The sequence below is a fragment of the Motacilla alba genome, chromosome 7 (assembly GCF_015832195.1).
Source record: "Motacilla alba alba isolate MOTALB_02 chromosome 7, Motacilla_alba_V1.0_pri, whole genome shotgun sequence".
Lineage (NCBI taxonomy): Eukaryota > Metazoa > Chordata > Aves > Passeriformes > Motacillidae > Motacilla > Motacilla alba.
In genome coordinates this window covers 18,003,651-18,017,257 of record NC_052022.1, presented here as the reverse complement: position 1 = coordinate 18,017,257, position 13,607 = coordinate 18,003,651, and the positions used below count along the sequence as shown (strand labels likewise).

The 13,607-nt window shown below is 36.8% G+C and overlaps 1 protein-coding gene across 14 annotated transcripts in view; it reads left to right on the top strand.

Moving 5' to 3' along the window:
• GRB14 (growth factor receptor bound protein 14) overlaps positions 1–13,607 on the top strand; it is a 138,895-nt gene that overhangs the window by 28,793 nt on the left and 96,495 nt on the right. For all 14 annotated transcript variants that reach the window (XR_005257541.1, XR_005257539.1, XR_005257542.1 and 11 more), the window contains 3 exons: positions 5,030–5,186; positions 9,527–9,648; positions 11,805–11,879. Coding sequence is in view for 10 of the 14 variants with exons in the window: in XM_038142281.1 (XP_037998209.1) it covers positions 5,030–5,186; positions 9,527–9,648; positions 11,805–11,879 (354 nt within the window). In the remaining 4 variants the exon portion in view is untranslated. The remainder of the gene's footprint in view (positions 1–5,029; positions 5,187–9,526; positions 9,649–11,804; positions 11,880–13,607) is intronic.

The window sequence follows — 13,607 nt, the reverse complement described above, 5'->3', positions numbered from 1 at the left end:
AAAGGCTGGAAATTAACATTTTTTTTGGTCTCTGAAATGTCATTTTAAAAAAGGTTAGATTATGGAAAAAGTATGAGGTTTTTCTAGGTTATGGAAGGAGAGGTAGACTGATTTTCCTAGACTTTGCTCTTTTTTCTTTGCACTTTGATTTCATTGCAAGACAGAAAATAGGAGCTGTGTTCCTTCTGCCTCTTGAAGCTATACTGTGTTCCAAATGAGAAGTTAAGATGTGTACAATTAGGCATTGTATGCACCTTGTTTTAGTGGCAGATGTAGATTTCTGGAAACTGCTTGAATCCTTTTGGCATGGAAATCTTCCCTTTGGAGGATATATTGGAAGCTGACATTTTAACTGTAGATGGGGATATTTGAATGGAAAGTCTTGCATTCACAGCTGATAAAGAACACAGTAAGCTTTACTAACATGCTATTTGTTTCTAATAACAGTTGTGACTTAACCTCTTAAATATTTTTATGAATGCAGATTTTTGCTGACTCTTACTAAACCAAGACAGACTGTTGCTAGAAGTCATAAATGAGTTCAAAATGCTAGAAGTTTCCAAGTGCCTCCATTGTAGTTAAAATACACTCCAAATTCCTCTACCCTTTGCCAATATCAATAAGCAAAAAATTTTGTCTAGCAGGCAGAAGGGTTGGGAGTTGGAGAACAAATGCTGCAGGCAAAAAGCCTGATTGCTAAACTATAGAGAGGGGTTAGCAGAGTATCAGGACAACATTTCAGGAGAAGTATGACACCCTGGAGTGTAAGATTTTTCAAAGCCTGGTTTTGCATACAATAATTGTGCATTTAACAAAAATGTGACAGAAATTATAATGTAATTACAAAAATTTGCAGTGTTTTATTTGGGGGAAAGGGGGGAATAATTTTAGAAATCATAAGCTAAAGTTAGGGGCTTTTATCTTTATAAATAAAAGTGGCCTGTTTTTTTTTCTTTAAAGGTGCTGACTACCCACTGTGTCAATGGCTATACAGAAGCATTAAGGATCATATAAATGTCAGGTCATATTGGTGTAGGCACCTAAATACGGAATCTGTGTGCTAGTGCTTCTTTTTCTGTGGGTTCTACCTGGCTTTTTTCACACGTTAGGACTTCGTTTTGAAATTTTAAATTTCTCAGTGCAGGGCATATGTTTGTGCTGTTTCTGCAGATTGGAACTTCCGAAACAGATGGTATGAAGATTCTGAAGAATCAGACTTGGACACCCTCTCTTAAAAGTCTATGAACACTTTATTTAATTATTGTAGTGGAGATGACGGTTGAGTGGGGAAGAAGACTCGGGGGAGTAGAGTCCAGCTTTGCTTCTCTCACTCCTCCCTCCTCCCACACAGCTTACCTTATGTGCTCTTTTACTTATTCTTTTATACAATTGCTGGTTTTTTACTTCTTCTGGTTACTTTTTAGTGTAAAAACTAGGGTCCTCTTTCTATTTTCCTTTGTTAAATATCTGTATTTTTAACCATTTATTTCACATTCTGAGTTCATTTGATTAGTGAAATATATAAAATAATATATTTCTTTTTGAAGTGACATTTCTTGTAAAAATAATTTTTGGAGGGATAAAGGTGCATTGCACATAATTCTGGGATTTTGTCTGATTTTTAATATATTGATAAACTGAAAGAGATCATGTAGGAATGCTGTACCTCCTTGCCTGCTCCCATAGGCAGTGAAAATGATTAATGCTTGTCATGCTGAGCTTGTTGTTTTCCTCTTATAGGAAAATCTTGGAGCTGCTTATTTCTTACTTCCAGTGACTTAAATAGAAGCTATTGAGGTGTTTCTTTTTCTAGCCTTGGGAAAAACTAAAATCTCCTTGTATTTATAAACTAGATTGCAAAGAAGATTTCAGTGCTGCTGAGACAAGTTTTTTTCTGCCTACAAATAGGTATAGTCAAGGGAAGTGAAACAGCTTGCTTTGGAGCAAAGTTTGAGAGTGTAGGGTAATGAAAACTTGTAATGAGAGCTTGTTCTCAATTAGCAGCTCTTTTTTTGTGTGCTACTTCTCAGACAAATTTTTCAGGGGAAAAAAAAAATGGCAGAAAGTGGAGATGACTGGCCAGTCAAATACATGGTGAGAGCCACTAATAGAAGTAAAGTGATCATTCAAGCTCACTCATTTCTATAGGAAGTCAGCATAGCTGCATCTTTAGCATAACTCTGCAACTCTTTAATTCTCAAAGCATCCTCTACTTCTAGGAAGAGAAGTATTGCAACATATTTCCAAGGAAAAAATGGGATTTTGAATTTATCCTTTTTCATCTGATCCACTGCCCTTGGAATAAGTACATTCCCAGCAATCTTACAGGAGACTTTGCTTCACACACAGCACCAAGTGCATACTGAGCAACTTCTAATTAAAAAAAGCCTCAAAGATCACTCTAAGTGATGAGATTTACACCAATTCGTTAAGCAAAATGTGTGACAGAAGTTGATGAGTGTCTATTAGGTGACTCTTGTCTCCTGCTGCATCTGAATCCCTTGCAAGGAAGAAAAAGGTCACAGCACTTGTGTTTTGTAAGGTGCCCCATCATAGCTGTAAGCTGGGGTGATGTGTTCTCCTAGACATGAGAAGGATTTATTTCCCTATACTGAGAAAACTGAGTGAGAATACTCACAGAGAATATAAACTGGGGTTTTTTTCTCATTGTTTTTTTTGTTGTGTTGTTTTGTTTTGCTTTAGCTGAGCTCCAGTAGTCCAAGGCCACCTCCAAGGCTTCCCACTCCCTGAGCTGAATGGCCACAGGCAGCTCATTATCATGACTTGTGTTGCTGTCTCCAGCATTTAAAAAACTCTTTTTCTGTTTCTCTAGCAATAAGAGTGAAGTCATCTGCACTGCGACTCTTAACCCTTTTAAAAAGAATTTCTGTTAAAATATCCGTCAAGAACCTCAGCACAGGCTGTACGTGCTCTTGCTGTAAAATAAGCATATCACTGAACTTGATGAGTGCCTGGGGAAAGCTGCAGTTGCTGCTCTGTGCCATAGAGTCCCTAGCCAGCATGCTCACGTGGACTCCCACCCTGGCTTTATTGCAAGAATATTAGGAAACAATGGAATATTTCAGCTGGAAGGGACTTAGAACAATTGTCAATACTTGGAAAGTTACTTCAATTCTTACCTTTGCTTTCACCTTCTCTACTGTCTCTCTCCTTTATGGCATTTCAGCCTGTAAAATTCTTTAGGTTCAGCCTGACATAGACTTGCTGGACAGACTAATGAAGCTGTCTGTGACCTTCAGTGCTGCCCAGAGCAGGACCATCTCTCAAGGTGATGAGACACTGTTTCCTCTAGTCACCCCTACAGCCCTCCATCCCGTTCACAGTGCACCCTGCCAGACACATATTTTGATTTAATCTTTGAATCATTGTAAATATTGCAGGAATTTAAATAATTCATGCTGGTTTATCCTGAGTGGCCAAACATCATTTCTGTGTGACTGGAGTAGGACTTTGTGTGTGTGGAGCCAGGCTCTGCTGCAAGCAGGCTGCATTGCTGCTGGTCTCTCCTGCTTAGCAGTGGGAACACTGCCAAAGCATAGACGTCTTACAAAACCAGCCACAGCCACCCCCCATGGCTGCTTTGGCAATATTAAACTCAGTAGCAATGTGGTCTTTTTGCCTTTTGGATTAAATGGAAATACTCTGCTGCAGCTTAGGCCTGTGGAAACACTGGACCTTCTTTCTCTGAGGACTGCTATTTCCCTTGAAAGTCTCAGCTTTGAGGAAGTTGATTCATGAGTAGGGAGAGGTTTTTCAGCACTTCAGGAGCATGAATTTAATGTTTGCCATATCCTGAAGATTGGTGTTGTGGCAAGGGTGGCTGAATATTGTGTGGAACTCTTGACCTGTCAGTATTGAATAGGTGCAATTATTAAAGCAAATTATCATGGGCTTCATACTTATTTTATGTGGAGGGCCAAAATTTGCAACCAAACTTCTGTATCTCTTTAATTCCACTGAAAAAAATGGGTTTTTGTAGAGGAGTAAGGCTATCACTGTGCTTTAAAATCGCAGTGTGGTTTACAAATGGAGTCTTTTTTCCTTGATCTGATGTTTGGAAAACATGAGTGAGAGAACCTGTTTGGTTTTTTTAAAATTATTTTTGGATTTTTTCTGTTGGTGAGAAGATGCAGGTGGTAGGAGATACAGTTGGAGTTTCCTGCTCACTTTCTTACCAACTTCAGTACAAACCAGAGAGGGAGCTGCCTTGACAAGTTAGGGCACAATACATTGCTGCTTGTTTATTAGATGCTTGAAATGAGCATGTATTCAGTAAGGCAGCTGTTAAGAATGACTGACAGTGACAGGCTTGTTTGTCTTTAAAGTGAGAACTTGTATCTTGCTGTTTAATGAGGGATTTACCATGGTATTTAGGTTTTGTGAATAAATTTCAGGAGAGTTTTGTCTTGCTTTCTCATGAATATGGATAAATTCAAAAAACTGAGAGGAGTATTTTGTCAGTTAAAAGCATCTTGGGCACCCTTTAGACTGAGGATGTGTGTGCAAGAATTCCAGTTCTTGCTTGTCAAAATTTGAAGCCACTCTGTAACATCTCCTGTTTTATTGTCTACAGAACTGTGGGCATCTTGAGTCTGATTGCCATTCTCTGACCTAACTCCTTTATCAAATCTTTCTACAGTTCTGCAGTTGTAGAATTCTTGAGTTTCACTGTTAATGCTGTGTGGTTTCTTTTTCAGCTTCCTTAAGAATGTACAGTTTCACTGCATTTATTTATCTCTCTGTTAATGTTTTTTTTTAAAGCTAATGTACCAATCTGGCCAGTGTCCTGTGGCAAGGGATATCCAGTGGCCAAATTTAGTAGTGGAATGTGCTTTGCTTGGCTGTTCTGTTCTCAATTATGCCATTGCGCTAGAGAGGAATGGCTGTCTTTCATGTTGCACTCTGTGTTTGTGTTCTTGTCTCAGTCATGAAGCTGAGAGCAACACACATGGAGTAACTGAAACTAATACTAAACTTATGGATATTTTAGAGTTTTCATTTATTGCAGGTAATCAAAGTGTATAGTGAAGATGATACTAGCAGAGCCTTGGAAGTACCAAGTGATATAACAGCCAGGGATGTGTGTCAGCTCTTGATATTGAAGAACCACTATGTTGATGACCACAGCTGGACTCTCTTTGAACAACTTACCCACACAGGTTTAGGTAAGAATAATAATGTATAATGAAATGCTAATAGAAAGGCTTGGAAGCAAAATGATGGGAAGTTTCTTCTGAATTTTTTTTGGAGGTTGTTGCTTCTGATTATTTTTGAAAGCATAGGTATAAAATAGATTTTTTTCATGGTACATTCGCTTCGCACTTCTTGAGCTGCATCTGTAAGAAGGATTTGTTAAAGTTCTCACTGCAAATTCTTCCTTGCTCTACCTTGTTTTTATCTGGCAGTTCTTTCTCTTTCTTGGATGGTATTTCCTGCTTATCTCTAGAAAGACTTGTGTTATTTTCATTGGAAATAAAATCCTGTTTGTTCCTAACACACCTGAGTGAAATATCTGACATCAGGGACTGAAAGAGGTTACACAGTACTATTTTATCTTTACTATAGGACTTTGTTCTCAGAAATAATATCAGAGTGGGCTGTCAGTATTTTCCTTCACTACATTCAGTTTGGCTAGATTTATGGTGAACTCTGGGACAGCGCTACTTTAAAAGGAAAACAAAACCATTCCTCCAAACTGCTACATAGGACCAGTGAACTGTATTGAAGCAATGCCATGCGCAGTATTTTAAGTTGCTGGTAACAAGATGTTCTGAAATTCTTTCACTTTGTCCGTGTTCCTTTAGTGTAGTAAAACTTCTCTTTTTCTATTATACAGTTCAAAATATGTAACCTATGGTTTCAAAATATAACGTCGGATCTCTGTTCCTTTTTGAAGTATATAGGTGTACTTTTGCAGTATAAAAAACATAAGGCAAATTAATTGTAGGGAGAAAAGGGATGTTTGCAGAGATGTAAAAAATGCAGAATACAGGAAAGACTTTCCTTAGCAAGAGAGGAGTTTAGAAGCCCACTGCTGGAAAGTAATAGTGCACTAAATCTCAAGTTAGACAATCTTACTTGCTTTTACAGCAGTGTTTCAGTACTGTGTTGTGTATGCTTTTGATAGGAAATTATTTTAGAAAAAAATCTACTAGAAGACAAATGCCAAAGAAATATGGTTATAATTTCACATCACTCAAAATTTCCATGTTATTCTTGAACTTTGGCACTGTACTAGAGCTAAAAAAGGTAGTACTTCTGCAACTTCAAGGGCAGTTCCATCTGCTAGTGCAAAGTGTGGCTTGAAAAAGAGGATGTTCTGGATGCCTTCCTGCATTCTAAAATACATAGAAAACTCCATGGAGTTCTTAATTCTCAAAAGAGGCTGTACTGGTACCTGGTAACTCCAGTGCTGTTGATTTAAAAAAAATGTACACACCAGGAACAAAATTCAAGCACTCCCACAAACATTCTCCCTGGCCACTCTCCCTCTCCCCCAGATATTTAAATATGGCTAAAAGTTATTGTTAGAGTCTCCTTCTTCCCCTGGATGTATCTAGGGAATCCAGCCTTGTACATTTATTGAAAATAAACATGACTGTGCATCTCTGACTCAATTATCTTTATCAGCTGTATTTTAAGGATGAACTACAAAAGCTAAAACTATTTTCTGCCTTTTTATACTCCTTTATCCTATGAAGGCAGACACAAACGTTTTTCAAATTTCTTTTCTTGCTTTGTAAAATTTCAAAGTTATTTGTAACCTTTTGCACTGAATGTATCAGCTGTAAGATGCTTCCAACTCAGAGGAAGGTCAGAGTTAAATCTGGGTCGAGGTTGAAAATGACTGCTATAAAAGAAGAGGTGGCAAAATGGCTTTAGAAAACAGTACTGTATAAACAGCAGAAGTGTTTTCTGTATTTTGTAGTGTAGCTGGTGTTCAAGTAGTGTAGTAACTGTTGAAGAAGACGCCTTTGAGCAGCTATGCCAGAACAATAGTAGCGCTGTTTCTCCAGCTTTCTGTACTTGCACAGTACACTTTTTGACAAGTAACGTGTTTTCTTCAATCTGGAGAATTTCTTGGAAGATTTCAATATAAAATAATAAGTGAAATTTATTTTCCTAATATTCTGATATTCTTCAAATTGCCGAAGACCTTCATTCACCATGCAGTCTTATAATTACTTTCAGTATAGTTCTAGAAAAAGCTGAATGCTTTATTTTAAAAGTAAAATAATTTCCTAGATGATGAGGTTGGCAATTCAACATTACTGGCCAAGGAAAGGAACCATTTGAGATATCCCCTATGTATTTTTAGAGTATTAGAATGATAATGAAGTTATTTTAATGATGCTGGTTTAGATCTGGTTTTGTTAGAAAGAGTTAACATATTCATCTTTACTTGCTTTAAGTATATTCTTAAGCACTGGAAGAGTAGTTAGAACAAATACTTTTCAAATGATGAGTTAGTTTGGGATTGTTTTCTGTTTGTTACTGCTGTATGTTTTACCTATGTAAATTTGGAAAGTCTTTTTCATCTCATAAGTTAGGTGAATTGGTATTGAAAGGAGAAGTGCTGTGAGCAAATGTGCATGTCTGTGTAAACTCCAGGATTACATGGATTAATAATTCATGCATCAATTAGTGAACATTTTCTTTAAAATCTAACAGCTGTCTGAATACTCTCAAATTAGATATAATTGCATGAATCTTAGTGAGCTGAGCACAGTGTTCTACTTTTAATCAAGACAGACATTAATTACATCACTGGATTGTGCCTTCATTGCTGTGTGGAGGTATCTGCTGAGAAGGTTTAAAAAGGAAAAAATCCCAACAAAACTCCCACCTAAAGCAAAGCATAAACCCGCGGTCTCTATATTTCCGTTTTCACAAACATATGCCCTTGGGTGCAGAGCTCTATTGTTGAACACTAAGGATGGTTGTGTACTCCCTGCTGCTGCCTTGGCAGCCAGGAAGCTCAGCCTTCCTCCCCACCTCCCAAGCTTTGCGGTATTGGGGGTTCTATTTCAAATATCTGAAGTTCAGCAATTCTTGCAGCTCTATAAATCAATATATTTCAGAACTGTGTCTTTCTGGTGTGTGTTCTTTTAACTTGAATGGTTTTCACAATGTCTATGATCATTGAAAGCAGCTGAAGTGTGCCTAAATTTGGATGATTCCATGTCATCCCTACCACCAAGTACCTTGGTGCTGTGAGTCCCATACTTGCACTGCAATTCCCCTGAGCAGGGCAGGCTCTGAAAACAGAACAGTTATCCATAACTGCTCTCCTTTGTAAGGGAAGTACTACCTTCATCCAGAAATTTTTCCTTTTCTACTGAAAATTTTTTCTGCTGGCTGTAAACAGTTTTCTGTTTGCTTCTGCAGCTAAACACACATTTTCTAGGGCTCCTCTTTTGAGGAGAGGCCAGTGCCTTGGCCAGGCACATCAGTATCCTTCAGTCTCATTTTGATTTCACTCTGCATTCTTTCAGGTATTTGAAGGCTGGGAAGGTTCATAAAGCACTACCTGTGCAATAGTGCTCAGCAAGGTCTTTCTATTTTTTATTTAGTTTAAATTTTTTCCCCACTGGGTGGCTGGAGAAGAGGCTTTTTGAAACATGTTCTATCATGTACTCCAGTATTAATTCTTTCATGTACATTAAATTCTTTCCATAGTTAAGGAGGCTGTTGAGGACTGTAGCAGGTGCTCCTCATGTTAGAGATAGCAGTAGTAAAGAGATGATAGAAAGGGAGGTAGAAACTCTCCAGTCTAGTTGGAAGACAAAAATGATTTACCTAAATAGAAGGGCAGCTTTTTCATGTCAGCATTTAAGGATTTGATTACAGGGCTATGTTTTTGGAGGGCATTCAGTGTTTCAGTTCCTTCAAAAAAGTAAGTTTACTCAGTTATAAAATATTTTTTGCTGTGACACCTTAAAAATAAAGAAATATCAGCACCTTTACCCATCTTTTGGGGTGATGCACAATGTCATTTTTTTCTACCAAGAAGTAAGTCTCGAGGAAATGGTGTTTTCTTAAATGTCACAATTCCAAGCATTTAAGAGTTTTAAATGTCATCTCAGAGGAGCATTTTCTCTCTACAAAACTGAAGGAAAAAAATGCTGGTTTTAACTCAGAGCTTCAGTTCTTTGCCCTTGTATCTGAAGAATGTGTTTTGGAGTAGAACAACCTGTACAAGATATCAAAATGCTTACTTTCCTTTTACTATTTTTGGGTATTTTTTGTTTTCTGAATTTCTTTATGGTTTCATTTATTTCATTTAATCTGGTTACCAAATGGGATTAAGGATATAGCATCCTTAATCTCTGTCTTTTTGGACTCAAGAATTGGTTCAATTCAATGAAGAGTGAGTTAAATTAAATGGAAGTTTAACTTCGCTCTGCTTTATCTGTAGCTCATGAGAGTTTTTTGTCTTCTGCCAGTCATGAGCTTGATGCTTGCTTTTGCATTTTCTTTATTTTTTTTTCTTGTTTTCTTATAGGAAGAGCTATAGAAGACCATGAATTAGTGATGGAAATCCAGTCAAACTGGGTAATGGAAGAGGAAACCAAACTGTATTTTAGAAAAAATTATGCAAAGTATGAGTTTTTTAAAAATCCACTGGTAAGTCCCAACATTTTATCTGTGAAGTGGTGCAGTTACTGTTTCAAAAAAAAGTCTTTTTTGGTGCACACAGATAGTCAGAGTTTAAATTTTTTAGTGTAGCAGGAGTCAAAAGGAATAATCAAGAGGGAATATGTGAAATACAGCAATGTATTGTAGTGCACGTGATCCTTGGCTGGTCCCTTTCTCACAGTTGTAAAACAGCCATGTTCATTTTTTATGTTTGGGAGAGATGGGAACAGCAATTGGGTTTAATTGTATTGAAATTTTCACATGGACATAAAACAAAATTAAATTTTTGCAACTCAGTGAACTTTTCATCAAGTGACAACATAATATAAAATGAAGCAGTGTGAGGAGGGGCACCTGTAGTAAAGATGATTTTATTGTTGAAGTGAAAATTGAATGTTCTGGCCCGGCACTGCCAAATTGCAGCTTCTCCCAGCTGTAGCTAAATGACAACTGACACAAAAGGCCATGAGCAGCCATAACCTATTAGGGGTAAGTGAAAGTGAAGCCAAAGTTAGCATACATAAGGAATGGAAAGAGAGCAGAGATATCTTGTAACTCAGGGATGTTGCCAAAGGTTAATGCTGCTGATTCAGACCTTGGCTGATGGCAAAGGCCATGGAAGCAGTCCTGGCTCAGCGGAAGGAACTTACCATCTGGTTGCTCCATGGTGTATTTGGACAACTCCTAATGCTGTCTCTTATAAAACCAGCTTGTTTCAGATGTAAAAGGGAGAAATAGCAGAACTGTGTGAGGGCTTAAAAGATAAAAAGTGAAAGGGAACTCAGATTATCTATATATGAAAAAGATGAAAAGGTAAATATAAAGATAACAAGAAATATAAGAGTTTTGGGAATTTTTTTGCTTGATTGACCTGTGTGTCTTTGGACAAATCATGATAGATTTGTCCCAGATATGGAGATATCAATATACCAGTGAAAAATTTTTTGGCTTGAGATTATCTGCAGTTAGTAAAGAAACTTTCACAGAATCACAGAATGGGTCAGCCTCCCTGCTCAAGCAGAGTCATCCTAGAGCACATGGCACAGGATTGTATCCAGAGGGTTCTTGAATATCTCCATTGAGACAGATTCCACAACTTTTCTTGGCAATCTGTTCCAGTATGTGATCACCCACATAGTAAAAAAGTTCTTCCTCATATTCAGGAGGGACTTTCTATGCATCAGTTTCTGTATGTTGCCTCCAAAAATTAAGTTTGTATATTGTTTAACCAGTGAGTGGAGCTGGCTGTGGAGTGTGGTGGACCTGCAGCTACACCAGCTTCAGCAGCTGTAGATAAGCAGAGTTCTTCTGGGTATTCTGGTCCCAGCTGCAGCAAAAATACTTTATCACAATGAATTAATACGAATTAACCCAACAAGAAGTTCAATTTCATTAAAAATGGAAATTCCTGGACATTGGGTGGGCAAGGGAATATTAACTTCAAATTTGTCCAGGCCTTGAGAAAACATTATTTGTGACGGACAAACCCTTGTCTGGTTCATATCTGCATGACTGTGTTGAACACCCCAGCTTCAGGTCTGTCCCATAAATTATCCCTTGAGCTTTCCTTGATAATGAAACTGTCATTTTAGTTGTAGGCTTTTAACCCCATCATGTTGATGTAGTCAGATATTTTTTGTTAATTTGTGTAATACATAAAATAGAAGATTAAAAAAAACAAAACACGAGACAACTCTTTCTGTGTTAGTGGAAGGTATTCCAAAATATTTTACTGGGTTTCTAGTGTAATGAAAACAATAGAAAACAATACACTTTTCAGCATGTTGGTGTATAGCCTCCTAACTTTGTGCCATATTGACTCCCCAGGCAAGTCTTGTATGTCAACAGCAATAGAAATTACTGCTAGAAAAATAACACTAAGGGCCAAATATTGCAATGTGATTTGCACTGGTGTCTGAAACCCTGTTCCAGAGACTATTGATGTTTTCTCAAAATTCTATGTTTTTCAGCAAATAATATATAGCATGTGCCAAATTTTGGGATGATATTAAGGTAAGCTTAAATTATTGGATCAGGGAATCTTCAGTGTCTTACACTGCATTGAGAACTTGAATTGCACATACAAAAGAGAAAGTTTTGTATTTATTTCTACAGAACTTTGATACAAGTTCTTGTTGTTACAGAGCTTTTTTCCAGATCATATGATATCTTTTCCAAGTGAGACCAATGCAGCTCTAAGCCACTCTGGGATTTTACAGGTATGTAATCCTTGAATGAAGATGAACCAGCACAGCTCAGAATTTCCCATTATCTGTGCTGTGTGAACATAGTTGCTTATTGCTGTTGGATCTGTTGCTAGGTTTTGAATAACTCCACATGGTTAATAACTTTTTTCCTCAAGAGATAAGAAACAATGTGTTCCTTACTAGCAGCTATTATATGTCCACACTTGGAAACTTGGGCATCCTTTAAGAATCAAGAAGCACCAAAACAAAGGAAATACAGTGTATTTCTGGGTATTTCAGGTGAAAGACACTTTTTCCTTAAATAGGCAGAGGAGTGGTGAACAAACTTAGCAGCAGGCTATGGTAGAATTCCAGAATATTGGTGATGTGACACAAATGGATATAAAAAAAGAGTTAAATGGTTAAACTTAATGAGTAGAAAATTTAGACTGACTAGAATGATTTGTTAGCTTGAAGGCTACTGTAGCCTTCAAAAAAATTATGGTAGGTCACTCAGTGTTAGTCATCTTTTAAGCAGACACAAGATTCTAATTTACAGTGGGAATAATGAAAAGATAATACAAAATGACCATATCAGGGATCATTGTCTTACTTTCAAAGAGGGGAAAAATGAGTAATAAAGGTGGAAACATACACATCACTCTTGTTTGCTTGTCATTAGAAAAATTAAATAATAGAAGAAGAACTTCCACTGGTCTTAAGACAGCAACCCTGTGCATGAGTTTTGATGATAGAGAATGATTGGAAAGGCAACATAACACAGGATATTTAGGGCAGAAGCAAAAGAAACGCAGAAATTACAGTTTTTTAAAAAATCTATATGATAAGGTCTACCTTAGCATGCACCAGTAAATGAAAACCATTTTGAGTAACTAATTCTCAAAGCACTCTATCATATTAAATAATTATGTCCTTATAAAAGTGGATTTTAATCAAGATGTTAAGATTATCCCAAATATAGTAAAAATTTTTGTGAATTAGATTTGACACACGCTAGATTCTGTAATTAATTTTTACAAACCTAAATAAAATTTTTGTGATTTTGGAAGTGCTACAAATCTAATGAAAATTGTTTCCCTTTTGCCACCTACATAATACAGATTTTGCAGTCTAGCATAAACATTTAATTTAGAAAATTCTGTCCCCTATGTTAATAGAACTTTATATTTTTCCTCACAAATGTAATTTAGTAGTTAAAAAAATAATGAAGACTTTTATAAGAGAACTGTTTGCCATATATTCTTGTGCAGAACTTCTTTAAGCCCATATTGTGAGATCTAGAATATGTTCAAAGCTGGTAGGTAAGATCATTCTAAATATATATCTAGTTACTTGCCATTTTGGTAGCTTGAAAAACATGTTGCAAACTCTCCTCTGTTGCTATTTTGTGTTGCATTGTATGCTTAATTGTATTTCATCAAATAAAACTTAATAGGCACAAAGTAGAGAATACCTTGGTGGATTGTGCAGACATTGTGCACATTTCAGCAGAAACTGTTGGCTAAATTGTTTACAGTGAGTCACTATCTCCTTGGAAACTTTCATTAAGACAAGTTAATGGGCTGCATTATTATTTGTGATGTGCTTGGTTAAGTATCAAAAGAGACATTAGTTTGACAATTCAATGCTTACTAGTGATTAAAAAATCACTTCTGATACTTTGACATCCTTTTGTGCATTGAGCTGTAAGCAAGTAAAATGTTTTCAAGGTCTGTTTTTCTTAACTCTCATGGAAAGTGG